Source organism: Pelodiscus sinensis, chromosome 23 (genome assembly GCF_052426305.1).
Source record: "Pelodiscus sinensis isolate ZL-2025 chromosome 23, ASM5242630v1, whole genome shotgun sequence".
NCBI classification, from domain to species: Eukaryota; Metazoa; Chordata; order Testudines; family Trionychidae; genus Pelodiscus; species Pelodiscus sinensis.
The window spans coordinates 3,491,856-3,518,728 of NC_143074.1; the positions used below are offsets into that span (position 1 = coordinate 3,491,856).

Genomic DNA, 26,873 nt, shown 5'->3' on the forward strand with positions numbered 1-26,873 from the left:
AGCCCCTCCGCACAGGGGGAGAACCCCCTACACAGTGTTACTCTGCAAGGTGTCACCAGACTCCGTGTTGTCACTGTCACTAGTGCCAGTCTGTAAGCGGGACTTGGCAGAGTGAAGCCAAGAGTCACAGCCTTGGAAAGACAATAAACCAGTAACAAAGCCCCACATGTGTTTTTACTTAAAGACAAGCCCCGAATGCAATCATTGCTGGGTCGGGGGGGGGTCAGTTACCACATGCAATATACAAAGAGGTGAAAGGACGCGGTGGCGCCTGGGCACGCAGCTCGAGCAAGAGCTGGCTGAGCTGTGGCAAAAGCCGGCAGGGAGCTACTGAAAGAGCTAGCAGGGCCCTGGGGTGCACTAGGACAGGCCCGGTCACACATGTTCCGTTTACATGTGGAGCACTTGCGCCGTGAAAGTCAGGGAACGTGTTTGGAAAACTAGATTATGAAACTGAGCACGATGTGTGCACAAGTGCTATGCAAGAAGCTGCACGCACGTCCTAACCCTATGTTCAGAGCACATACCCAGGCAGGGCTGAAGACCACGTGTGCCCCAGACAGAGGAATGCTGGTTCACCTGCCTGCCAAGGTCTCTGACGTAACTCAAGCACCACAAACACCCAAACAAAACAGCCGCTGCACGGGTGTGCAAGGCAACAGGAAAAACCAGTTTCAACTGAACACAACGTGGCACCCGCCGTCTGGAGAACAAACATGTGGGAGATTGACGGGGCTATAAGAAGTAGAGGAAAAGACGTGTTGTTATGTGTCAGCGAGGGAACAACGGAGGCGGGCCTTTTGTAGCCATGGGATACAGTGGATCTCCAGCCACGTGGCTCGGTGACCCCGAGGAGGTGAGAAACCGTCTTGGACCCTGTTACTGTTTAGCCACTAGAATGCAGGTTCTACTTTTGTTTTATTTGTAACCATTTCTGTTATCTCAGCCTAGGATCGCTTCAATCTCTGCTCCTTTGGAGCACGTTTATTCTTGGTTTTACTCAGTGCAGCACACTGATCCGCGAGGCTGGCGTGCATGCTGCTCTTTGAAGACAGCAGACGTGATAACTGCTGGGAGTGTCCAGAGCTGGGTACTGGGAACTGCACCCCCCTTTAAGGAAGGTTTGGGGATGGGAATGCACCTGAGGGTCAGCTGAAAGGTAAAGTAGAGGCTGGCCGAGCTTGTATGGCATTGTCCGGGGACAAACAGAGTGTAGGGTCAGGGGGACAATGCAGTTTTGTTCCAGCAAGTCCCTCTCTTTCTGCAGCATTGGGGTCACGTGATGATTTACAGACCTGAACTTCCTGAGACTGCATCACCACAGATTCCCTTGGGGGCCAAATCCAGGCCTTTTCCGTGATGGAATGCTGGCACATGCAACACCACCTGGGCACGAGCGGGTGGCGGAAGCCTTAAAACCAGCTCTTCCCATCGAATTCAGAGCTAACCCACAAGAGCAGCGTTTGTGGAAGTGGGAAGTCAGAGCCCCTCCACCCAGCCAGCCGTCTCTGGACATGGATATGAAATTCCTGGTCACGTTCCCAGCAGCAGAAGTGCCCCCTGTGGCCACGAGCAGGCGCCAGGCTCAGAGCGCTCAGCAGCCACCGCCCAGGGGGGAACGGCTCTTTGATAGTGTCAGTTGCAGAAGCTAGAGCAGGAAGAGCCAACTGGAGCAGCAAGTCTGCCCCCTTCCCAGGGCGGGGCAGAGTCCCCGAGAGACGCACAAAGGGGGGCTCTGAGGCACAAAGGGGAATGGAGACCTTAAAGGGAAAGTATTTCCCACGGGGCGGGAGGCACAGAGGTGAGGCATGTTCTCTGGTGCACGGAGGAGGCTCCACTGCAGCCGGAGGGGGCACTGGCAGGGGGACCCCGTGACACACAGGCTGCCGTGCGGCTCACCAGGCCGGTTCACGTGGACACGCGCCATGTTTGAATGTAGCTAACTTACGTTTTCTTTTTAAAAATAAATCTGAGTCAAGGGAAATCGGAACTGAACACAAACCGTATTAAAGGCCGGACGGTAACTATGACTTAGTTAAAAACCAACAAATGGTCTGGTCGCACTTCATAGACTAAGGAAACATGTAGACGGCATCATGAGCTTTCGTGGGCACAGCCCACTTCTTCAGATGGCCGGCGGTAAAGCTCACGATACCATCTACATGTTTCACTAGACTATAAAGTGCGACCAGACCATTCGTTGTTTTTTTCTGTAACAGACTAACTTGGCTACCCCCAGAAGCTCCTATGACTTAGTTATCAGTCATAGTTAGTTATCAGTGGCTGTGTTCGTTTGTAACTTTAAAAACAACGCGCAGTCCTGTGGCACCGTAGAGACCCACACATATATCTAGGGTCAGTTTTCGTGGGCAAAACCCACTTCCTCCGATTTTGCCCACAAAAGCCCATGATATTAGTTATCGATGTGAAACGGATTTTGATAGGAGAAGTTTAGGTGTCCACTACAGTTAAAGTTGTTTTGTTTAATCCACGTAAATGTTACATGCAGTTTTCTGTGTTTAATGAAATCCCTAACGCTGGGTGGCACAAAGTTAATTCTCTCATTAACTAGCCAATCAGCCCGTCATAAGACGGGATTTTCTGGTCTCTCCTCCACGTCAGTCTTCTCTCCTGAGCCTCTGGTCTCTTGCTCCGTCTATCTCTCTCTGTCAGCTCTCCTCCGCCTCCTGCCTCTCTCTCTGTCTCTCTTTCACTTCTCCTCCCCCTCCTGTCTCTCACTCGGGGCACCGCGGAGCCCAAATGGCCATTTGGGCGCTGCACTCCCCGTGCTGCATGGGGGGCACGGAGCCCAAGCAGTCGCTTGTGCCACTTGCTCCCACGCGGCAGCCTGGCTGAGCAGCGAAGTCAGCCGAGCGCCACGGCGGGAGGCAAAGGGGGGCGGGGCGGGGCGGGGCGGTGCGTTCACGGCCAGGGGGCGGGGCCTGGAGCCACTGTCACACCACACATCACTGCGCCGCCCCTCCTTTGCCTCCCGCCGTGGTGCTTGGCTGACTTCTGCACCGCTCAGCCAGGCCGCCGCGGGGGAGCAAGCGTCCATTTGGGCTCCCCCGTGGCGGCCCGGCTGAGCGGCGCAGAAGTCAGCCGAGCGCCACGGCGGGAGGTGAAGGAGGGCGGAGCGATGATGTTCACGGCCAGGGGGCGGGGCCTGGAGCCGCTGTCACGCTGCACGTCACCACCCCCCTTCACTTCCCACCGTGGCACTCGGCTGACTTCTGCACCGCTCAGCCAGGCCACCGCAGGGGAGCACGCGGCCGTTTGGGCCCCGCACTCCCCATACAGCACGGACGGCCCAGAGGGAACAGCCAGCATTTCGGCATTACAGACTCTCAGACACTGGGCTACTATATATATGATGATATGCAATGGATCAGTCCCCATTTCTAACATTCTAAATGTACCATTAACACAATATTAGGCGATGTGACTTCATACCGTTAGAGTGTCAGGGTGTACTCTATCAAAAGGAAGTACCAAATCTAGTGCCAAGGCTCAATTCACTTATAAAGCACCATGTTTTATGAGCGATATCAGCCAGCGAGGCAAGACGGTTACTCACCTCGCAACGTTAGATGAGCGCATGCCACCTGCACAGCTGTTGGAAAGTTCTTCCCTAGCAGCTCCCCGTCGGGTCAGCTGTGCAGCCCCCTGGAGTGGAATGGCGTGCTCTGTATACGGCCCGGTATACTTCTTGCCAGCTACTCCCAGAGGGGGGCGGCGGGGAGTCTGGGATATGAGCAACGGCCATGACAAGGTGAGGAACCATCTTTTCGCCTTCCACTGCTTGCTCATGTCGATCCCAGTGAGGCGCTTCCCAAGCCTTCCCCAGGTGCCGGGGGTGGAGCCAACGAGTCTCTGACTGCAGAACGGCTGGAGGCATGACGGCAGAATGCGCCCTGAGTGTCGCCCTGCAGATCTCCTGACCGGGGGCGTGAGCCGGGAATGTGGCCGAGGGGAGTGTGGCGTTCCGGGGGTCCTGGAGGCTGTGCAGCCTGGCGCGGGTTTGCTCCACGAAGAAGCGGATGCTTCGAACAGAAGGTCCTGGAGTGTCTGTTACACCTCTGGAGGCAAACTTCCCTTTGAACGCCTGGCGACCTGCTCCCTTCTGTACCTGTCGTGGAGGGCAGCCTGCCAGGGGCTAGTACCTCGGCTTCCTGCATCGGAGCTCCAGGTTCAGAACTGTCCTGTGTGGGATTTCATGAAGACAAGGTCCAACGTCGGCCCACCCGGCCTGGCTGCCCAAGGCGATGCCTTACTCCCACCCTGGTCAGGAGAGCTTCCTGCCAGGGCTCCCGCTAGCGCCTCAGCAAAGCCCGGGAGAAGCGCGGTAGGAGAGCGCTCGCCTACAGAGCGACCGCACTGAACGCAGCGGTTTGGGGCCGCAGCGGAGCGTCCGAAAGGGCTGCCAGTCTCCCGGATCGTGGCTTGCTACTATCTGGCTAAGGCCCCCCTGCCATCTTTGCGCACGCCCAGTGAGCACAGAAAGGGCAGCGAGGACCAGAGGCAGGGGAAGGTAATGCCTTCCCAAACTGCCGGACTCTTTCACATTCAGCAAGGCCCCCCCCAGACTCCTGCTGCCAGCCCTCCCCGTGCTCTGGGCCTGGGGCGGAGGTGCCAGCCTGTGCTCCCCATGCTTGGGGGGGTGGGGCAGGCCAGGGCTGCAGGGATGGGGAAGGCTGGGATCATGGGCCGCCGAGTTGGATCTCACTGCAGCTGGAGCGTTGCGGGGACTGGGAGCGTGGTCGCGAGTCCGAGTGGTGCCGTGAGGAGCGGTGCTGTGACCGTGGGCGGTGCCGAGAGGACAGCGCCCGCGATCCAGGTCTGGAACGGACAGGGAGATGCTCCCCAGAGTCACCCTCGAGCGGGAGCCGCAAATCTGGCCCACGACGCTCGCGTGAGCAGGGCTGGGACTCCCCGTGGCGCCAGGAGGCCAAGTGGTGGCGAGAGCACGACGTGGGGGCAGACAGCCCCACCAGGCCGGCTGGCCTCTGGATGAGTCTGGCGGTGGGGTAGCGGCAGCCTGAGCCGGCTGGCGGGAGATTTTCGCACCATCCTTTCGACGCGGCCTGGCAGGTGCAAGGCAGAGTGACGCCCCCAGCTCTCATCTCGGAGAGCCCCGCGTAACAGGACTCGGCATGCGAACGGCCGCGGCGCCCTGTAGCCCGGCCATGGAGGGACCCTCATCTGCGACATCCGGGACAGAGGACGGCCCAGCGGCAGCCGGTGCTGCTGGGGTCCTGCCGTTGGCGGGGGAGCAGGCACGGTGGCAGGATACCGAGGCCTGAGGTGCTGGTGAGCCTCCGTCCGAGGCTGCCACGTGAGTCCTTCTCTGGCGCTGTTCCGGAGCTCGCCGGAGGGGCCCTGCGCACCGAGGTGCTCGGCGCTGGGTTTTGGCTCTACTGGAGCCAAAGCTCCCATTAGCATCTGCGTCAGGCAAAAGTCCCACTCCTTCCTGCGTGAGGGTCGGAAGATTTGCAGATCCTGCACTTCTCCCACTGGACACGGGCCCGGGGGTCACCCGCAGGCACAGGTTTCACACACGAACTGCAGGTCCCAGAGGGAACGCAGGCGGGAAGGGGAAACCCCCTCGCGCCCGCTACAGATGAGCATGGGACTCACTGCAAAGCAACGCCAGGGAAACGGGGAACGCTCGTGAGGCCGGAGCGCCGCCCTGGGGGTAAGAAGGAACGGCGGGCGGGGGATGGAGTGTCGGCAGGGGTCAGACAGAGCTCCATACCAACACCCCGCGCCTGAGGGCTCCACTGCCAACCCGACAGGGAGCTGCTAGGGAAAAGCTCCCCCCTCAGCCCTTCCAACCCCTGAGCACGCGGCACGCACCCGCCAGGAACTGAAGGAGGCGCCTTTCTTTAGACAATCCCTTGAGGAGAAGCTGATTAAAATGGCTCCCTTATAGCCAGGCTTTGCTCCTGGTGATCCCAATCCCCCTGATTTCAGTCAGCCCCCGGCCCAGACAGCCTGCCGGCGGGCCAGCTTACCTGCACAAACACCGGGAACACGAGCACTTTGGGGGCCAGGGTCACGTAGGTGCCGTAGCTGGAGTGCGGGACATGAGGCCTCACAACGGTGCAGTTCTGGTAGTTCCCATAGCTCTTCATACTCTGCACTGTCTTCATCAGCCTGGATTTCCGCCCGGAGCCGGCATGGGACTTGCCTTTCCCTGCACTTCCTGGGAGGGGGAAACCCAAACGAGAGAGAGAGAGAGGACGGAATGAGCGAGGGTCCAGCCCGCTGGGCGCTGCGTTTCCCGACGTCGCCGGTAACGCAGAGGGAGCAACGCAGCCTGGACACCGCAGGGAACCCGTCCCAGTGGGGTCAGACCTCTCAGCATTACTGGGCATGGAGCTGCGCCGGCAGCCGCGCGAGCCTGGCTTCGTATTCGATCCCAGGTTGACCGAAACAGGGGCCACGTCCTCACCTGGCATCATAGGCACCGACCCCACGGCTGCGCCGGGGCTGGAGCACCCACCGGGAAAAATCAGTGAGTGCACCAGCGTCACGCTCCCCCCTCAACCCACTCAACCTTACCCCCCCGCCCGCTGGCCTGCTCCTCCCCTCCCAATGCTCCTGGGGTGCAGCAAACAGATGGCCTGCAGCATTCACGCAGCGCTGCGAGGACAGGAGAGGAGCAGGGATGGGGGGTGCGTGGGGGAGGAGGCAGGTGGGAAGGGCTGGGGGATGTGGGCCTTGGGGGAAGGGGTGGAATGGGGATGAGACTGGAGCAGGGGTGGGGCCTTGGGGAAGCGGTGGGGAAGAAAGGAGTGAAATGGGGGCAGGGTGGGGACAGGATTTGGAGAAGAGGTGGAGTGAGGGCGGGTCTGGGGTGGAGCAGGAGAATCAAGCATCACACACACACACACACACACACACACACGGCTGGAGCTACAAACCCCTTGCCCCGCACAGGGGAGCAGCCCAGGGGCTAAGGCTGCAGAATTACTAGTGGCCTAAGCACTGCCTGGGGAGGACAACGAGCACCGCTCCTCCCCAGCAACAGCATCTGCAGGACGCTCTCTGGGCTGAAAATGGGGATTTCCAGCATCCAGCCTGCGCCCAGCAGAGCACCTCCCGGTCTGCCTGGGCTCGGTGTGTCTGGGGCTGCTCTGTGTCTAGGGGCCCGTACCCGGGTCCCCACTTCACACTGGCTATTTCAGCTCATCGAGCTCGGGAGAAACTCGGTAGCCCAGCAGGAAGCAGGCGAGCGGTTCGCCCCTCAGGCCCCCAGCTCCTGGGCTTGCTGGCTGCCTGCAGGCGTAGCTGGGGCTGCCGGGTCAGGGAGGGGAAACAGCAGCTATTGAGTTACAAGGCCCAGAGGATTCCAGCCGGTGGGAGCCGACAGGCCGAACAGACCCTGGCACCTCTGGAGCCATCCCCTGCCGCCCTCTCGCAAGCCCAGAGCAGCTGGAGGGGCCGGCCTGCAGGGGGGCTCCCCAGGAGGCAGAGGACGCCGTCTCCCGGCACTGCCTACCTTTCCCGGGGCGGGGAACGCCTGATGGAGCGGCCGTGCTGTGGAGTCTGTTCTCTCAGCCGGCACCTCGCCCAGGCGCGCGGCTTCCTGAGGCGTTACACAATCCCCCGGCCCAAGGAAAAGCCTCGCGCCCGTGCGCACGGGCAGGCCCAGGGCCGCTCGCCACACTGGACCTTGCCCAGACTCAGTGCGTGACAGGACTGTGCTCCGGCTCTGGGCTTTGCTTGGGGTGGCCCAGAGCCCCCCGGAGGGGACAGGCGAAGCGGGGGGAAGCACAGACTTCTCTCCGGTCCCCGGGCGAGCAAGCCGCTGGCCTCCTGCAGAAAGAGGAACTGAGGGCTGCAGCAAGAGCTGGGCAGCAGAACACTCTGCAACCGGACAAAGGCACCAGGGCCGCAGGGCTGATTGCTCAGCTGATAAGACTGACACACGCCGGCCCTGGAAAGCCACATGGTTGGGACAAACCCACCAGCCCCAGTCACACAGCTGGAGCTGCAGCTGCCCCAGTGGCGAGTGTCACGTTGCTGGATCTTGAGGGGAGCAGCCAGATCACTGATGCACCCATAGGTGGGGGTGTTGGCCCCAAAAATGGTATAGGAGGGGGCCATGTGAGGTAGAAGCTTACTGTCTGATAATCCTATGTACGCTGTTCATGTGTTTGTAGAATGTCTGTGTGTGCCATTATTAGCATGTAATTGTATGGATACTGAAGATTTCCCTGCATGTGGTTGAGCATTGGGCTGGGCCTGGCCTGTGGACATGCTAATTAGCGAGGCTCTGGGGGACAATGGCTCTCAATGGGCCGAGGACACACCAGTCTGGGGGCTGTAAGGAGCCCCGGATTTGAGCAATTCGCCCTGAGCGGACGCCCTCAGCTGTGCCCAGACACGGCCCGGTCTGTCACAGTGGCGTAGTCGGCAGGATCCACAGATCTGGGTCAATTGAGCTTTGGGATCAGGACCCCATGCTGTCTACATTTGATTTTTGGTGTTGAGAGTTTGGTTGGTTAAAGAGCCGCTGCGATGAGCCTGGGATTATATGAGAATCTGGGCAAAAGTGCTCTGAAGGATTTGTGCTTGGGGAGAGGCATTGCCTTTAGGAAGAGGGCCTCTAAACTAGATCTGGTAGTGTTGTTACTAGCCAGAGATGTGGATGAAAGGGAGCAGAAGTGAGCCAAGGAAGCTGCTGAAAGAAGGCAGAAGGCAGATGAAGAAATTGCTAAGAGATGGATCGGGGACTTGAGATGAGAAAAGCAGAACATGCAGAGAGAATGGCAGAGTATGCAGAGAGAAGGGCAGAGAGGGCCAGACGTCAGCTTAAGGGAATGGCGGAGCATGCAGAGAAGATGGCCCAAGCCAAGGAGGAAAATGCTAGACTTGAACTTCAGCTTAATAGACTAATGGAACAACAGAGACTGTATCCTCCTGAAAGTTCGATGTATAACCGTGTGGGTATGTGGTGTCACTATGACATGGCAAATGGTTGTAACCCAGCTAATGTTGTTACCCAGCCCCAAAGCATGTATGTGGGCTCTGAGGGGTATACAGGTGACTCTGGGAAGTTTTCTGGGGCTAGTCCGTTTTACTATAACCAAGGGGAAAGTGTCTCTACATGTGTGCCTGTGGCAGATAGCTGTGTGTCTGTGCAGGGGGGCAGTGAGCCTGTGGGTGAGGGCCCGTCTGATGCCTCAGAGGTGAGGCTGGAATCAGAACCAGGGCAGGAAGAGCCCAGAAGTCAGGGAAATGTTTCTCTGGGGCAGTCTGGAGTGGCTGGCCAGAGTGAAGTTTTAGTTGAGGAGTTGTTGGCTGGTGAGGTTTGTGGAATTGAACCTGCACAAGCTGAAAGTGATTTGTGTGGAGAAGCACAGTGTGTGCAAGCTGGCAATTTGGCGGGTGGAAGTAGCAGTGGGTCAGTAAAGGAAGCTGTCTCAGTGGCTAGCTGTATGCCTGAAATTAGCCAGGGGTGTTTGGACAAGGGAGAAACTGTCTCTGGTTGTCTGTCCGTGTGTGGGGAAGAGTTTCTTCCTTTGTCTAAGGAAGTTGCCCCACAGCCTGCGTTGGCTGAGAGCAGTGGTGTTGTCCCAGAGTTGGGTCTGGATACAGAGAAGGCCCAGAAAGGAGGTGGCTCTAAGTTTGTGTCGGCTGGGGAGAAGGATGAGGTGACTCAGGTAGATCCAGACAGTTTCATGCCGGAACCCCAGAAATCAGACAGTGGGGACACTGATATTGTGCCTGATGCTGCTGTGTTGCTGGAAGAGGGGGGAGCAACTCTGTGGGACCAGGGAGACCCCTTAGCCCGGGCACAAGGAGAGAATGAGGGTATGTTAACTCTGGAGCCTAATGATGGTGTGGACGTTTACAGCCATCTAGAGAGCTGCAAAGGGAGAGAAGGTGCCTCTGACCCTGTCTCTTGTGAGTCTGTCTGTGTGCCTGAGAGGGGATTGTCTGTGAATCCACCTGAGGGGCCAGAAATGACCCAGGGAGTAAGGGAATTGCAGGAGGAGTTGGTTGGGGCTCAGCAGGGCAATGCTACTGCAGAGCCAGAGAAGGGTGAACGGTGGCTTAAGGAAGCTCATAGGGAGGAGAGTCCTGGCAGTGCTTGTAGCAAGCAGTTTGCTGTGACTGAGGGAGGTGACAGGGCCTTGCTTGGAAAAGGCATTCAGGAGAAAGCTCTGCCTGTAAAAGGCAGCAGCTTGGTGTGTGAGGCACTTGTGTCAGTGCCTGACAGACAGCATTTGTCTGTTAACAGTGACTCCACTGAATTGGGTTTAGAGAAACCCAGTGTGGACGATTGTAAAGAGGTCTCAGAAGGACAGAGGGTTGTTCCAGATGAGGCAGGAACAGCCAGAGTATTGGAGAAGTCTGATAACCAAGTGATTGTGTGTGACCAGCTTGCTGGGAAGCCAGTGTCTTTGGGACAGGATTATTCCCAGGTGGATGAGGAGAGTGGAAAGTTAGTGTCTCAGAGTCAGGAGAAGGACTATGTAGCTAAGTATGCAGAGCAGAACAGCTGTGTGGTCACTCTCCCTAGGATGCAGGAGGTGGCAGTTACGCTCCCATCTCTGGACACAGTGAACACTCATAATCAATCGGGGAAGTTGAAATCTAGTTCCATGTGGAAACAGAAAAATGTTGGCGTATTGTGGGGCCATGCGGGTGCCCATAGCAGTGCCAACATTTTTATGGCTGACCTGGAACAATACGCCAACATTTTTATGGCTGACCTGGAACAACACTTCCTCAGCTCTCGTCCACTTACACCCCTTCTCTACCTACGCTACATCGATGACATCTTCATCATCTGGACCCATGGGAAGGAGACTCTGGAAGTATTTCACCATGATTTCAACAGCTTCCACCCCACCATCAACCTCAGCATGGACCAATCTACACGGGAGGTCCATTTCCTGGACACCACGATACAAATAAGTGATGGTCATATCAATACCACCCTATACCGAAAACCTACCAACCGCTATACTTACCTGCATGCCTCCAGTTTCCATCCCGGACACACCACATGATCCATTGTTTACAACCAAGCACTGAGGTACAACCGCATATGCTCCAACCCCTCAGACAGAGACCTACACCTACAAGATCTTCAACAAGCATTCTGTAAACTGCGATACCCACACGAGGAAGTGAGGAGACAGATTGACAGAGCCAGACGTGTACCCAGAAGCCTCCTGCTACGGGACAAGCCCAAGAAAGAAACCAACAGAACACCACTGGCCATCACCTATAGTCCCCAGCTAAAACCTCTCCAACGCATCATTAGTGATCTACAACCCATCCTGGACAATGATCCCTCGCTTTCACAGGCCTTGGGAGGTAGGCCGGTCCTTGCCCACAGACAACCCGCCAACCTGAAGCATATTCTCACCAGCAACTACACACCGCACCATAATAACTCGAACTCAGGAACCAATCCTTGCAACAAACCTCGGTGCCAACTCTGCCCACATATATACACCAGCAACACCATCACAGGACCTAACCAGATCAGCCATACTGTCACTGGTACATTCTCCTGCACATCCACCAACGTAATATATGCCATCATGTGCCAACAATGCCCCACTGCTATATACATTGGCCAAACAGGACAGTCCCTACGTAAAAGAATCAATGGACACAAATCTGATATTAGGAATGGCAACTTACAAAAACCTGTAGGGGAACACTTCAATCTTCCTGGACACAATTGCAGATCTAAAAGTAGCCATCCTGCAGCAAAAAAACTTCAGGACCAGACTTCAAAGAGAAACTGCTGAGCTACAGTTCATCTTTAAGTTTGACACAATCAACTCTGGATTAAACAAAGACTGTGAATGGCTCGCTAACTACAAAAGCAGCTTCTGCTCTCTTGGAATTCACACCTCCAGATCAGCTACTAGAAGTGGGCCTCATCCTCCTTGATTGGATCCACCTCGTCATCTCCAGCCTGATCCTGGCCTGCATATTTATACCTGCCTCTGGAAATTTCCACTACATGCACCTGACGAAGTGGGTCTTTGCCCACGAAAGCTTATGCTCCTACACTTCAATAAGAACCAAGTACGTCCAAGGAGGACAGGCCCAGGGTGGGCAGGGAGCGGGTCCCTGGCGTCTGTTTGCCAGAAGAAGGGAGTGGGCGACAGGGGACGGATTGTGATGATGCCTCTTCCGTCCGTGTTGTCTGCAGCACCTGGCATTGGCCGCTGATGGAGGACAGGACACTGCGCAAGATGGACCATTGGTCTGGCCCAGTGTGGCCGTTCTGATGTTCTTATCCAGAGCTGAAATGTACCTGCCCCCTGCTGTAACCACTGGGCCCTGCCCCCCTCCAGAGCAGAGAGTGAGCCCAGGAGCCCTGGCCATCTCCAGTGACCAGGTCAAGGTACAGATTACAGTGTTACGGCCAACCAGTGTCCTTTCAGTGCCTTGTCACAAGAAGGCAGACGTTCGTATTAGAACAGCAGAATGGGCCTATTTCTCTGGGGATTCGACACAGCGCTCCTGCCAGCTAACTGCTACGTTACCTGCCCAAAAGCTAGAGTTTTCCGGTGCCATAGTAGCCCTGGAAAGCGGTGCTGTGTGGGGCAGGAAGGAGAATGGATGTGCTGCTTGGCTTGCACTGAGCATGCTCAGTAGCACCGCTGACGCCGCTGTTCTCAGTCTGCGCCCCCACGCCCTCACTCTGCCCCCGGCCATCACGGCTTGCGCCGGTCCCTCCCCCCACCGCGTCACGCTGGGGCTGGCTCACAGCCCGCTCCTCGCCATGCCCGGCTGCGCGGTGGGGGAGAGCACTTGGCACGCCCTCCCTGTGCCTTGCTGGCAGTGGGGGTCCCTGGGGCGCTGCAGGGCAGCCTCCGCCTGGTGAGCGGCAGGAGGGAAGCGACGGAAAGGTCGGCCCCAGCCCCAGAGGGGAGGCCTGAGGAATCTCTGCCTGCCCGGCCCTGGCGTCACCTGCTTCCACTCAGGGATATGCCCAGGCCTGGCCTGAGGATGCCAGGGCGGGCCAGAGGGGAATCTCTGGCACAAGCCCTAAGCCTAGTGACCCCGTGTGGGTCCCAAACGAGAGGAGGGCGTCCCTGGGTCCCCACCCCCCACCCAAGGAGTGAAGCCAGCAGCCTCTCTCCTCCAGCCCTGGCAGGCACGGTTCAAGCCTTAGGCCCCTGCAACGCACCAGGCCACATTGCCTGGCTCCCTGCAGCCTCCCCTCCTGGGCCTCCGGCTGGCTCTGCTCGCCGGGCTGGTCCCGCTCAGCCGTGCGGCCGCACGAGGCCGCCCCGTGGTTCCCAGCAGGGGGACTGCCGCCCAGGACCCTCCCTGCTGTGCCAGGGCCCCTCCGCCGAGGGGCCCCGCAGCCACTGTCCCAGCAGCGACACTTACCCACAGCAGCATCCTGCTCCTGGTACACAGGCCGCAGCAGCTGGAAGACACAGAGCAGGCAGGGCCTGGTGACTCCCGGCAGTTCCGGTAGGGACACCCCAGCCGCCGTCAGCCCTGGAGCCCGGAGATCTCACTTCTCGGGCACGCCGAGGACAGCCTGGTGACCTACCTGCTGCAAAGCCTCCCCAGCGACCCCCGGCTGGGCACAGCCCGGCGGACCCACACCTGCGGGACAGCCAGCCTTCCCGCCACTGAGCACACCGCCCCAGCCCCCCCGTGCAACCCGCCGGGGGATGGGAGGGGCCTTTGGGACACAGCACCGGCAGGGACGCCACATTTAGCAAAGGCCACAAGAGCATCACCTCCCCCTGGGCTAGAGTCCCTTCAGATGGGCAGCAGCCCAGACTCCCTGGCGGGCCCTTACCCCCCCCCCCATCTAGAAGGCCTCCCCTGCAGACACCACACACCAGGCGTCCCGGTGGCAGCTTGGGGGGCCAAAGGGATCACTGAGGTTGGCCTGTGCCACGCCCCTAGGACCTTCCTTGGGCCTGCGCAGGGCCAGGCTGGGGAGGGGCAGGGCCTGCCAGGGAGCAGCAGAGAGGCTGAGCTGGAGGCAGGATCACAGACTAGCTGGAGCTGTGGGGTGTCGGCCCCCTGGCTGCAGACCTCACGTGCACCCAGAGCCCAGTGCCCCCCTTCCAACACCTGTGTGTGGCAGCTCCACGGCCTGCATCCCCCTCCCCAAAGGGACCCATGCAGGGGGGACCTCGCTGGGACTCAGGGGACCCCGGGGCCCCGCAGCTCCAGAAAGCCAGAGTGTCAGAGACAGAGCAGGTCTCGGGCCGCCAACAGAGCCGCTCCGACCTCCCGAATCCTCCCCGACCTCCCTGGTTACTCCCCGATCCCCTTTTGGTTTTTTGTTTGACAAATTTTTGTCTGGTATTTTTTTTGAAACCATCTGTCAACCCTCCGGGCGAGCCTAGGACCAGCCCTGGTCACAGACAGAGCAGCTCTGGCTCTTGGGAGTAGGGCAGCGCTGTGTGTGCGGCCGGGGCCGGGCTCCCTTCAGGTGGGCGCTGCCCCTAGGGCCGGCGCTCCCCGCAGGTGTGGCTGGCTGGCGGGCTGGTCCAAGGTGGCCCTGGCGGGCTGCCGCCCTGGCCAGCGAGAGGGGCGCAGGCAGGGCCAAGGCGCAGGTGTCGGGCGCGCGGGGGGCGGCCGTACCTGGCTGCCCGGGTTCAGGGGAGCTAAGAGGATGTAGTTCTTGTCCCCGTGGGCGGGGGCCCGGGACAGGGGTGGCATCGTGTACTGGCTCCGCTTCCCGACCTCCGTGTAGCGCGCCCAGTTGTTCAGCACCAGCCCGCCGCGCCCGTCGCCCAGGATGTGGCAGCTGTGGCGCTGCTCGGGGCGCGAGGCCACGGCGCTGTTCTTCTCCCGCTTGTGGGGCGGCGACTGGAGGTCGTAGGCGGGTTTGCAGGACGACCGGCGGATCACGCCTTCAAGGCCCGGCTTGATCTGAGGCACGATCCTCCACACCAGCAGGACGATCTGCCTGGGGCAGTTCCTGGGAGAGACCCGGCGGGGGGAGGTCAGACGAATGGGGCAGGAGGAGCCAGGCAGCCCCCCGGGGGAGCTGGACACGAGGCAGCGAGCAGCACTAGGCCCAGCCAACCCCGAGCTCCGTGGCCACACAGACAGCCCCTCCCCCGGATTCCTTCTCCCTTCCCTCCCTCCCTCCCCTGCACCACCCCAAGGAGCCCTCCCTGCCCTGTCCTCCCCCTTCCAGCCTCCTGCACCCTCCCCTTAACACCCGAACCTCTGTGCCTCCTGCACCTCCCCTGCCCTCCGAATCCCCGAGCCCCACGACCCTGCAGCCCATGGCCCCACACCCAGGCTCCCGCCTCAGCCCAGCCTGGGGTCACCACGTGTTCAGGTGTCTCCTAAACGCCCCCTCCCCCCCCGAGGCGGCTCCTCGCACCCTGCAGCTGGCCAGCTCTCGGGGTGTCGGGTCGCACCACAACCCCGTCCTGCGTGTCCCACACGTGGCTGCCCCCACCCCACCCGGCGCCACTGGAGTGTGAACGGTCACCGGATTTCATGGGCCAGCTCCACGCATTTCCAGTGCTCCACGGGCTGCTGGTTCAGCTGCACCACAGTGTCCAGCTGCTGCAGGCCGGCCTTCTCCGCTGGGCCACCTGACGGAGAGAGGAGCCGTGCCAGCCCTCTGCCCCGGGAAGGGCTGAGGACAGGGCCCCGGTCCTGGGAGGGCAGGACACAGGCTCAGGCGAGCCGCTCCAGTTCCATGGCTGGGGCATTCGCTCCTTCGTCCCAGATCTCACCCCCCCATACTCCGGCCCTTCCCTCCCATAGTAACTCCCCACTGTCCCGTCCTACCCCCCAGGCCTCATACTAACCCCGTCCCGTGTCTCCCTACCTCCCTTCCTGGATCCCGTGCTAACCCCATCCCATCCCATCCCTCCTCACCCCCCCCCCCCCCCGATCCTGCACTAACCCCGTCCCATGTCTCCCTACCCCCCTTCCTGGATCCTGTGCTAACCCCATCCCATCCCTCCTCACCCCCCCCGGATCCTGCACTAACCCCGTCCCATGTCTCCCTACCCCCCTTCCTGGATCCTGTGCTAACCCCATCCCATCCCTCCTCACCCCCCCCGGATCCTGCACTAACCCCGTCCCATGTCTCCCTACACCCCTTCCTGAATCCCGTGCTAACCCCATCCCATCCCTCCTCACCCCCCCCGGATCCTGCACTAACCCCATCCCATCCCTCCTCGCCCCCACTCCCCCCCCCCCCGGATCCTGCACTAACCCCGTCCCGTGTCTCCCTACCCCCCTTCCTGGATCCCGTGCTAACCCCATCCCATCCCTCCTCACCCCCCCCCCGGATCCTGCACTAACCCCATCCCATCCCTCCTCCCCCCCACTCCTCCCCCGGATCCTACACTAACCCCATCCCATCCCTCCTCACCCCCACCCCCCCCGGATCCTGCACTAACCCCATCCCATCCCTCCTCACCCCCCCCCCGGATCCTGCACTAACCCCATCCCATATCTCCCTACCCCCTCCCTGGATCCCGCGCTAACCCCATCCCATCCCTCCCTACCCCCCTCCCTGGATCCCGTGCTAACCCCGTCCCATGTCTCCCTACCCCCCTCCCCAGATCCCATGCTAATCCCCATCCTTCCCTTTGCTCTGGATCCCCATACTGACCTCATCCTGCCCCTCTCTACTCCCCAGATCCTGCACTGACCCCATCCAGTCCCTACCTACTGCCCAGATCCTGTGCTCCCCCATCCCTTTCCCCCCCTACCACCTGGACCAGATCCTGACTCAGTCCCTTCCCTCCCTACTGCCCCAGTCCTGTACTCACCTGATGCACCCCTGTCTGACCTACTGGGTTCTCTCCCAGTGAGAAGGCTAATAGTGTCAGTGCTGGTGTTTGTTGGTGTTTTGTCTGAATGTTGGGCGGGGGTGACCTCTCAGCCAGTGCCAGTGCTAATATTAGACTGACACCAAAACACTGCAGGGCACCACACATACACACTCAGGTATCTACACTGTTATCACAAATCGCTATATTGTGCTATTTCCCACCATTAAAGATGGCAATGTGAGGCATAAGCACCAGGGGGCAGAGTTAAGGTGACTTTTCGTCCTTAATGTTGGCATTTCCTGACTGCTATGGAAATTCAGGGACTAATACTAAGGCCCCTGAAGTCAATAGAAAGGCTCCTTGTGGTTTCCATGGGCCATGGACCAGGCTATTAATGCACTTACAATATCTGCCTAGGTGGAGTCCTCCTTACATAACACATTTTCCTCGCACAATGAGCAATTAGGAAAAAACGAGTTGTCACCATTTTTGTGTCAAACAGCAAGAAACGTCCCAGGTGTTTCTGCTGCTGCCTGAGCCCAGCAGTCCTGCTGGAAACCCGTCCCGCTGAGAGTACAGTGCTGGGCAGTAAAAAGAGTCACCTGGCCTCTGGCCTCATTCCACACAAAAAAGGGACATTTCAAAGAAATTGTCCCAGAGAAAAAGAAACTTCTGTGAGGCCTGAGCAGCGCCCAAGACAGGCACAAGCGCGGGACGCAAAGGGGGCTGGGAGGCCCCTTTCAAATCAGCCTGACAGTCAACGATGCATAAAAATGGGTGTCACGTTACTGGGTTTTAAGGGGAGCAGCCAAGATCACTGCTGCACCCATGGGGGGGTGCCTCAAAAGCGTATACAAAGGGGGCCATGTGAGGTGTCAAACGAAAGCTTATGCTCTGCTGATGCTGTATGTGCTATTCATGTACTTGTATGATGTGTGTATGTGGAGTTATAATTATGTACTCTGTGTTGATGTTGGAAGATTCTCTGTCTGAAGCAGAGCAACGAGCAAGGAATGCTCAGCCTATGGCTATGCTAATTAGCAAGGAGACAATGAAACTCTAGGTGCCAATACACACCTCAGGAATGTGACGGATACCTAAGGGCTACCAGCAGGGGACACAGGGATAGGCCACTGATCAGGTGACCTGCTGTAGCCAAGAAGATGCCAGGAGAGGTATATAAGTGCCATGTGGCACCCTCCGTCTTGGTCTGCAGCTCAGAGGCAGCCTTGCAGGGAACCACGAGCCAGAAAGAACTGTGGACCCATCCTGACATTGAATGTGCACTAGAGACTTTTAAGCCAGCAGTTATATCATCTCTGCTAAGAGCCTGCATTGAGAACTGGGTGATTCGATGCATGTAATGTATTATCCTTTATCAACCTTACTCTCGTGCTTTTCTTCCTTTTAGTAATAAACCCTTTAGATTCTAAGGGATTGCCTCAGCATGATCTTGTGGGTGAGATCCAGGGTGTAAATTGACCTGGGAACTGTGGCTGGTTTCTTGGGACCCGACAGAACCCGTTCAGGGTAGGTGAGATTGGGTCTTATAACCCTTCACCAGTGTGCTAGGCCCGGGGCTGTTTGGGGCACGGAGAGAGCTGGGGTGTCAGGGGGGTTTTGCTCGTGAGGCTTCTGGCTGGCCGGGCAGGCAGCTGGAGCGCTCGGTGTGACTGTTTGTGGCCTATTTGGGAAGGGCCTCCAGTCAGGGGCTATAAGGAGCCCCGAATTTGAGCAATTCGCCCTGAGCGAACGCCCTGAGCGGTGCCCAGACCCGGCCCAGTCCGTCACAATGGGTCGTTCTCTTACCAGAGTCTACAGCCTGCACACGGACGGGAGAGTCGCAGCAGATGGTGAAGCCAAACCCATCCCTTCCTCGAGGGATTGTAATCTGCAAACAGACATCAGAGGCATCCTGTTAGCCAGGAAGGCGGCTACTGTGTGTGACCCAGTAAGAACCCAGCCTTTGCTCATGCAGCTCCGGGACGGTTTTGAAGGGCATTTACAAATCACACAACACTGAGCATTGCAGCCTGCAGGCAGGTGAGCCGGGCATCTTGTACACGAGGTAGGGAACAAGGCCCGGCCTTTCCCTTCTGTAGTATGGCAGTAATGCTGTTTCCCTGCCTCGCAGGGGCGCGGCAAGACTTAGTGTTTGTAAAGCAGCCGAGATGAAGGGGCTCTGAAAACCACGCACATTATCGGGGGCCACAGGACACATGTGCCAGGGGCTCCGAATGGAAGGGACGGAGCGTGAAGGGGGTTTCCCACCCGCATTCAGGGGACAAGCTATCGGCTCCCCCATCACGCTGGTCCTGGAGGCTGTGACCTCTCGTTACTAGAGTGAAGTTCATGTGACCAAGGCTGGCCCCCAGCGGAAACGCAGAGTCACCGCTCCAATAAATGTTATTTCAGAGACGTTTGTCACGTTTCCTGGTGTACGGAGAGGGTGGGGGAGGAACCAACTGACCCTGATTTCTGAAAATAAACAGGCAGGGAGGGACGCAGGGTAAGCAGCCAGAGAGCCCGTCGGAGGAGAGGTTAATCCTCGCGCCTCAACGTCTTTTGCTCTAACAAAGTGCAGACGAAATCACAGGAGCGGCTGGTTGTGGGAGCTACGTTGCCCTCTCTCCCAGCATTTCCCTACCATGGCAGGGGGCTTCTGGAGCCAAACTCCCTTCTACTGGCACCGTCAAGATCAGGCCCAGTCCCTCTGCCATGGGCGGCTTTGGGGGTTTGGTGGATCCAAACCAGGCCGAAATGCGGGCGATGGCTCTTCCGCCTGGCCTGTAGAGGGGGTTTCTAGGCCTGGGGGTCCTGACAAGAGCTTCCAGCCTGGGGCAGCGTGCAGCCCAACGCTGCAGAACCCAGCACTTTCCCCTGCCCCTGGAGCACCGAGAGACTCTGCCCTGAAGGGAGAAGGGGGGGTTATGTCACTCAGCAGCGGCCCCTCTCGCCTGTTCCAACGTGGGGATGGAGACCCAAAGGCCCGGGGTGCAAGCGGCTCTGTCTCACTCTGCCCCGGGGGCCGCACGGCGGATCGGCAGGTTCCCCGGCAGCCACGTGCGGTTTCTCCCGCTGCCCTGAAGAGCCAGACCACGGTCCGGCGCCCATTCTGGGCCGCTCACAAGAGCACAGCACTGGCCACAGCTGCTACACGACTGGAACAGGAGCCCGGCTCTGCCCGTCACAGCAGAGTGGCCCAAACACTTGGGCTGGGCTGGAGTTCCCAGCTTGCACCGCGGCTGCCAGCACCCGTCCTGAACAAAAAGCACCCCGGTGTCCTGCAGGCGGGGGCAGGGCCGTGGGAACAGACAGGGAAGGGGGGTGTGGAGACGGCATGCGGCGCGAGTACCCTACGGGGCACCCAGTTATCGGAACTCTCCGCCCATGGCTTGGGAGTGAAACCAATTCAGCGCCCCGTATCTCACCATTGCAGCCCTGCCTGAGAACTAGGTGATACAGAAGAACTCAGCAAGGGGGCTGGGGACCCCTCGGTCTGCCTGGGAGAGAGCCATGAACCCCACTGCCAAGCAAAGGGGAGTGTGTGTCTGAAATGCCGAGGCAGTTTCACCTACAGAGCCACGTTTACCCCAGCGACAGAGCCCCGGACAAACCCCGTCCTTCCGAACTGGGGAAGTTCTCTCTACAATGCTCAGCAAGATTTTTTCCTCGCAGCTGTCGATGGCAAATGTCACTCACTTGTCTTCCTAATGCGCCCCAACAAACCCACGGAAGGAGCCGCTCACAGTCTGCAGGGCCCTCTCTTCCTCTGCTGAATGGTAAATTGGGACACTCCCTCCCAGCTTAGCGCTTCCCTGGGCCACCCGGAGCCATCTAGCATTCACACTCCAGCCATTAGCACAAGCTGAACTCTTGCTCCCAGCACGGGGCCGCTCTTAGTTCCACCGATCGGCCCGTATGCCGGCCGAGACCATTTACACCTGCACCCAGACTTGCCAGGCGTTTCCACGCTCTCTGCTCTCACGGCATCCGCAAGCCATCCCGACAAAGCGACACGCTGGACATGCCCTGGCACATCCAGCCGGAGCAGCCGGGGGAGAACACAGACACGCACGCAGGCAGCCCCCAGACTTTGCAAGAGACGTGCCCCCCCATGGAGTCACCCGGCATCCGGATTCGCGGTACTAGGTTCCACAGACCTGTCGGTATCTCCGCTCCGAGCACACCTTGCACAGTCCATTGAAGCGATTCATACTCGCTGGCTCTAAACTTGCCGCCAGCCCATGGAAATTAAATCCCTCAAAGGAGCAGGAATCCTGGTTTCCTTGTATCATAACAGCAGGGAACAAGCCACAGTGAAACTGGCATGACCGCCCATGGGAACCCCGTTCCAGAGAAGAATGGCAGGAAGCCACCTTTCACCTCCCAAGCCCCTGTCTGTGCTGTGTGCCGCTTTACGATAAGCCAGAGGGCTTCCTGAAAACGCCGAGCCACAAGGAAGAGAGAGTTTGATATTAAAATTCCTGTCAACCACTCAGTATTCCCTAGTCCCTTGTCCGTCGATGCGGCTTTTGTTCCTGCTGCATTCTTCGGCCGCACAGAGCACTTTGTTATCGCAACGTTCCCACACACACGTTGAGGGTGTGTAAAGCAGCGTTCACAGGCCCCGGCTGGACAAGCTTCACTTCAGTAAAGACGACTTCTTACGGGAGCGCCTTACAGGGATTCTGCTTGAGGACACCAAGGCAGAATCTGTTCTCACACAGCGCACAGGCACAATAGCGCTTTGTGTTTACGGGAGGGCGGGGGGAGCACGACCCAAAGCTTGGAGTTCAGGGGCACTCAGGGTTTAACTCCAGAATGAAAGGCACAGCGGAAAACGCTGCATCCAGTCAGATGTGCAGGGCAAAGCTGGATTGCGTGACACGGCCTCGTCACAGTGCAGCAGCGGCTCCCAGGAATGCCCGAGTCCCAGGGGAACCCGGTTCGAACGCAGCTAAACACAGCTCCTTCCAGATGCCTCCAGTGGGCCAGCATTCACCACCCCAACCCAACCGAGTCCCCCAGTCACTGTCACTGCAGCTCGGTCAAGTGGCAGCCTCAGAAAGCCACGCACAAGCAGGCGATGGGCAATGTTAACTAGCCGGGGACAGCACCGGCCTCAGAATGCCATATACCAGTGGATGATGGGCGACATTAACTAGCCGGGGACAGCACCGGTCTCAGAATGCCACACACCAGTGGATGATGGGCGACGTTAACTAGCCGGGGACAGCACCGGTCTCAGAATGCCACACACCAGTGGATGATGGGCGACGTTAACTAGCCGGGGACAGCACCGGCCTCAGAAAGCCACATACCAGCAGGCGACGGGGGCCGTTAACTAGCCGAGGACAGCACCAGCCTCAGAAAGCCACGCACCAGCAGGCGACGGGGGCCGTTAACTAGCCGAGGACAGCTCCGGCCTCAGAAAGCCACGCACCAGCGGGTGCTGGGCGACGTTAACTAGCCAAGGACAGCACCGGCCTCAGAAAGCCACGCACCAGCAGGTGACGGGGGCCGTTAACTAGCCGAGGACAGCACCAGCCTCAGAAAGCCACGCACCAGCAGGCGACGGGGGCCGTTAACTAGCCGAGGACAGTACCGGTCTCAGAAAGCCACACACCAGCGGGTGCTGGGTGACGTTAACTAGCCAAGGACAGCACCGGCCTCAGAAAGCCACACACCAGCAGGCGACGGGGGCCGTTAACTAGCCGAGGACAGCTCCGGCCTCAGAAAGCCACGCACCAGCGGGTGCTGGGCGACGTTAACTAGCCAAGGACAGCACCGGCCTCAGAAAGCCACGCACCAGCAGGTGACGGGGGCCGTTAACTAGCCGAGGACAGCACCAGCCTCAGAAAGCCACGCACCAGCAGGCGACGGGGGCCGTTAACTAGCCGAGGACAGTACCGGTCTCAGAAAGCCACACACCAGCGGGTGCTGGGCGACGTTAACTAGCCAAGGACAGCACCGGCCTCAGAAAGCCACACACCAGCGGGTGCTGGGCGACGTTAACTAGCCAAGGACAGCACCGGCCTCAGAAAGCCACACACCAGCAGGCGACGGGGGCCGTTAACTAGCAGAGGACCCCACTGCTCTGCACACACACAAAAGGCTTGGTCTGAAGCCACCATCCACGTTGGCTCTGCAGGGTCTAGCCCGGCCAGCCTGGGGCGGTGCTGAGCTGACATTGCGCCTCCCTCACTTTGCCATCTTGCAGGCCAGTGGTGACGGTGCGCAGGGCTTGAGTTCTGTCCCAGCCAGCCCCCGCTACGCTATAAACACTCCAGGGGATGGAAAACGTTTATGGCAGGAGCTCCACTGTGGGTCTGCTCCAGCCGAATTGAAGCCCTGCCAACAGGCAAGGCAGGCAAGGATGAGGTGCGTGGTTGGTGTGTCTAGCGCAGCCCCACGGTTTGAAAGAAGTAGCCGGGAACGCAGCTGAGGGAGCCCGTGCAGCAGCACGGGGCACAGATAAATCCCAGGGCTGACTGGGCCTGGCGGTTTGTTGCTGTTTCCCATCCCGGCCTCTCCTATAAATCACAGAGGCCTCGGTCTCAAACGGCCCGTCCGGCAGGCAAAGGATCTGGCAGCGGCTGCTGGAAAGCCGTAGGTGAAAACGCGGCAGCTGTCCGCAGGAAGGGCCCCTCAGAACAGTGGTCTGGTCACCCAGCTCGGGCGCCTGGTAGAGTCTGAGGTATGGGCCACTCCCAAGACTTAGAGTCCTCTCCCTGAGCTCCCGCCGGGGCTCTCCATGGCCCCGGGGCTCTCTGGCCCCACATCCTCCACAACCCACACTGCCAGGTAGCTTTCCCAGGGTGTGTGTCACTCGCCCCATGGACCTCACCTCCAGGGCTTTCTAACCAGGGGCCTGACCCGGTCGCAAGAGGTGGGGAGCTGAGACCGCAATGGAGTCATGGCTCGAGCACCGGCTCACCATGCCACCTGAGCAGCTGTGCCCCAGTGCATTCTGGGCACCTCGCCCCTAGGGACCCAACGGGAGGCGCACGCACACGAGAGTATCAGCCTGTGGGCAGGGCGCCCTGGGAGTCCTGCTGCCTGGAGCGATGTGGGAGGCGGTGCACCCAGCCTGGTCACACGGACAAAAGTCCAGGTCTCCCAGCAACCACCCAGAGCATTGAGCCAGGCGCCAGACGAGAGTCGTGGGGCAGCCTAGGCCTGCTGCCGCCAGGGGCCCTGGCTACTGACCGTGTGTTTAGAGCCACTGCTCACGCCGGGCTGTGACCTGGAGGGGGACTAGGGATGTCAACCGAATAGTCGATGAATCTCACGAATTCTTATCGGTTACTCGACTATTCTATAGTCCCGGGGGGCACGGTGCTAGCCGGGAGGAAGAGGGGCGGGAAGCGGAGCTGGCAGTGGGGGGAGGGGGGTGCAGCCACAGGCCACAACCAGAGTCCAAGGGGCCGTGCCCCCAGCAAGCACTCCCTCGAGTTGCTCGTAGAAGCCGGGCGGGGACAGGGGTGGGGGGCATGGCTGGGAGCCTCTCCCCCCGCCCGGCTTCTGCACCAGCCAGAGGCTCCCAGCTGGGAGGCGGGGCCGCGACTGGCGCTGGGAGCCTCTGGTCACATGCAGAAGCCGGGCAGGGGGAGTGGCTGGGAGTCTCAGCCCCTGCCCCCCCCCCCACTTTTGTGTGAGACCACAGGGCTCCCAGTGCCAATCGTGGCCCCGCCTCCCAGTCACTCCCCTGCCCCCGCCAGGCTTCCGTCCGGCGCCCAGCCGGGAATTCAGAAAATACCGGACATTGCACATTGCACGTTGCACGTGGCCAGTGTTTTCTGAATTTTTCCACCAGACAGACGGTGCAAATACCAGACTGTCCGGCAGAAAACCGGACACCTGGCAACCCTACCAGTAGTGTGGACAGGCCCGAAACAGAGAGCAGGCCCCTTCCTGGCTGCAAAGGAAGCCACCCTGCTGTGTTCAGACACAGCCTGGCACAGGGAGCCATACACCTGCCATCCTGCCTCCTCCCAGCACGTGAGAAAACCAGCCCAGGCCCACTCATTTAAGGGTCCCAGTCGGACTCCTCCTCTTTTTCCAGCAACTCCCAGGCCTCTGCTCTCCTCTCCTCTCCTCTCCTCCCCTCCCTGCTGGGTCAGCACTAGCCCTTCTGCACAGCTCCTGCTATGGGAACAGCCTCCCCCTGGGCCTTCCCCCTCAGCACCCCGGCCCTGCTTCCTGTGTCGTTACTGCACCCAGGAGCGCCGTTCACGGGGGCAGCCCGGGCCCGACACACCTACCTGGAGCTGCTCCATGTTCTCAGACCCCTGGTTCACCAGCGGCGGCTCTGGAAGGCAATGGGAAGAGCATGTCACAGAGGCTGCTCTCGGGCACCACGCAGACACTTCTGCCTTGCATGGCGTCTTCCCCCTCTGCACGCAGCCCAAGCGCCATGGAGTCTGAGGGCCCAGCTCCCGTCTGGAGCCGGGTGGCATTTCCTGAGAGCATTGGAGGGCACTGAGAGTCCCTGATGGCGACAAGATGGGCAGCTGCTAGGGGCCTTTCACATGCACAGCCCTACAACTGTGCCCCTGCCCAGACCCTGCTCTAGGAAGTGGGTTTAAAAGAAATAAAAGGAAGGGTTTTTTCATGCAGCACACAGTCAATCTGCGGAACTCCTTGCCAGAGGATGTGGTGAACTTTATCAGGCTTCAAAAAAGAGCTAGACAGAATCATGGAGGTTAGGTCCATCAATGGCCATTAGCCAGGATGGGTAGGAATGGTGTCCCCAGCCTCTGTTTGTAAATGGGTGACCAGGGACGGATCCCGTGAGGATTCCCTGTTGTGTTCCCACCCTCTGGAACATCTGGTCTTGGCCACTGTCGGCAGACAGGCCACTGGGCTGGCTGGACCCCTGCCAGGTGTCCTGAGTGTTGATGACAGTGTCACCTCAGAGCCAGGGGTCTGGTTGTCTGGGGGCTCACAGCCCAGGGCACCCTGGGGCCTCTGCAGCGTTGCTCACACGGGGCAAGTTCTCCTTCTGCCACAAGAGGGCACCGGTCGGGCACCGGGTGCAAGCGAACAAGGCTACAGCCCTGGGGCTGCCAGAGACCCCGGAGCTGCAATGGGCTAAGCTGGGGCGGGGAGAAGGCGCCCAAGTTGGGGGGAGGGAGTGGAGGTAGCAAGCCAAGATGTCTGGGAGGCACTGGGCGTAGTCACACTGAACTGGCAGCACTGCCTAGTGAGTGGCAAGTGGAGGCTGCCTCCCAGTCTTCGCTCCAGGCAGCACCGGCAGGGATGCTCCGTGAGGCCACAGGGCTTCTCGCGGCGTCTCCCCTGAAGGCCTGCACAGGACGGGGTCTCCGCTAATCTGAAAACCCAACCCCCCCGCCCCGCTAGCTCGTGGGATGTCCCGCTCTCCAGAGCCCGCTGCCGAGGGCGACCCACCTATGCCCTGCTTCAGACGCCGCGTGGCCACTTTCAGGTGCTTGGTCCTGCCCAGCTCCTCGCCAAGGAGATAGTACCAGCCGCTGACCTCCTGGGGGCAGAGAGAGGGTGAGAGCCGCAGAGCTAGGGAATGGTCTTCCCGGGAGGCTGCCCACCCTGTGATGCACCAGAGCCGTGCAAAGGGATGCAGCATGGTCTCCATCGCCGCAGCCACTCCGCGACCGAACGCTGCCGCGGTGCCTCCAACAGCAGCACGGCCTAGGCCCAGTCACCAGCCCTCCCAGAAACGTGTCTCCACGGCGCATGTCCCATGCTGGCAGTCGCCCCAACACGGCCAGGGCTCTAGCTCCGTGTGGTGGCACTTCGGGTACCCCCCCCCCCGATCTTGCACCCCGTCTGCAGCAAGATGAAACTCCGCCAACCAGTAGTATAGAAAGGGTTCAGGCTATGTCTGCTCTAGGCTATGTCTACACCACGGGGTTTGCCGGAAGAGGCAATGCGAATGAAGCGCGGATTACCATTTTCTGGCACTTCATTTGCATAATCTCTTCCGGTCCGTGTTTGCGCAAGGGGTTTTTTGCGCAAAAACAAGCAGCATGGACGTTTCCGTTTTGTGCAAAAAAACCTCTCGGAGGCATAAGGATCTTGTGCAAAAAGGGTTTTTTTGTGCAAAAAGGAAACATCCACACT

At 59.5% G+C, this 26,873-nt stretch overlaps 1 protein-coding gene across 4 annotated transcripts in view; it reads right to left on the reverse strand.

Moving 5' to 3' along the window:
- The window catches only part of RGS3 (regulator of G protein signaling 3), a 136,815-nt gene that overhangs the window by 78,450 nt on the left and 31,492 nt on the right, over positions 1-26,873 (reverse strand). For 2 of the 4 annotated variants that reach the window (XM_075905326.2, XM_075905325.2), the window contains exons 8-14: positions 26,184-26,274; positions 25,037-25,083; positions 18,579-18,660; positions 15,467-15,572; positions 14,602-14,941; positions 13,381-13,420; positions 6,015-6,205 (exon numbers count right to left, since the gene is read on the reverse strand). In XM_075905326.2, coding sequence (XP_075761441.2) covers positions 6,015-6,205; positions 13,381-13,420; positions 14,602-14,941; positions 15,467-15,572; positions 18,579-18,660; positions 25,037-25,083; positions 26,184-26,274 — 897 coding nt within the window. Of the gene's footprint in view, positions 1-6,014; positions 6,206-7,504; positions 7,952-13,380; positions 13,421-14,601; positions 14,942-15,466; positions 15,573-18,578; positions 18,661-20,932; positions 21,415-25,036; positions 25,084-26,183; positions 26,275-26,873 lie in introns of those variants that run through there. The other 2 variants (XM_075905328.2, XM_075905329.2) reach the window with 2 other exon arrangements.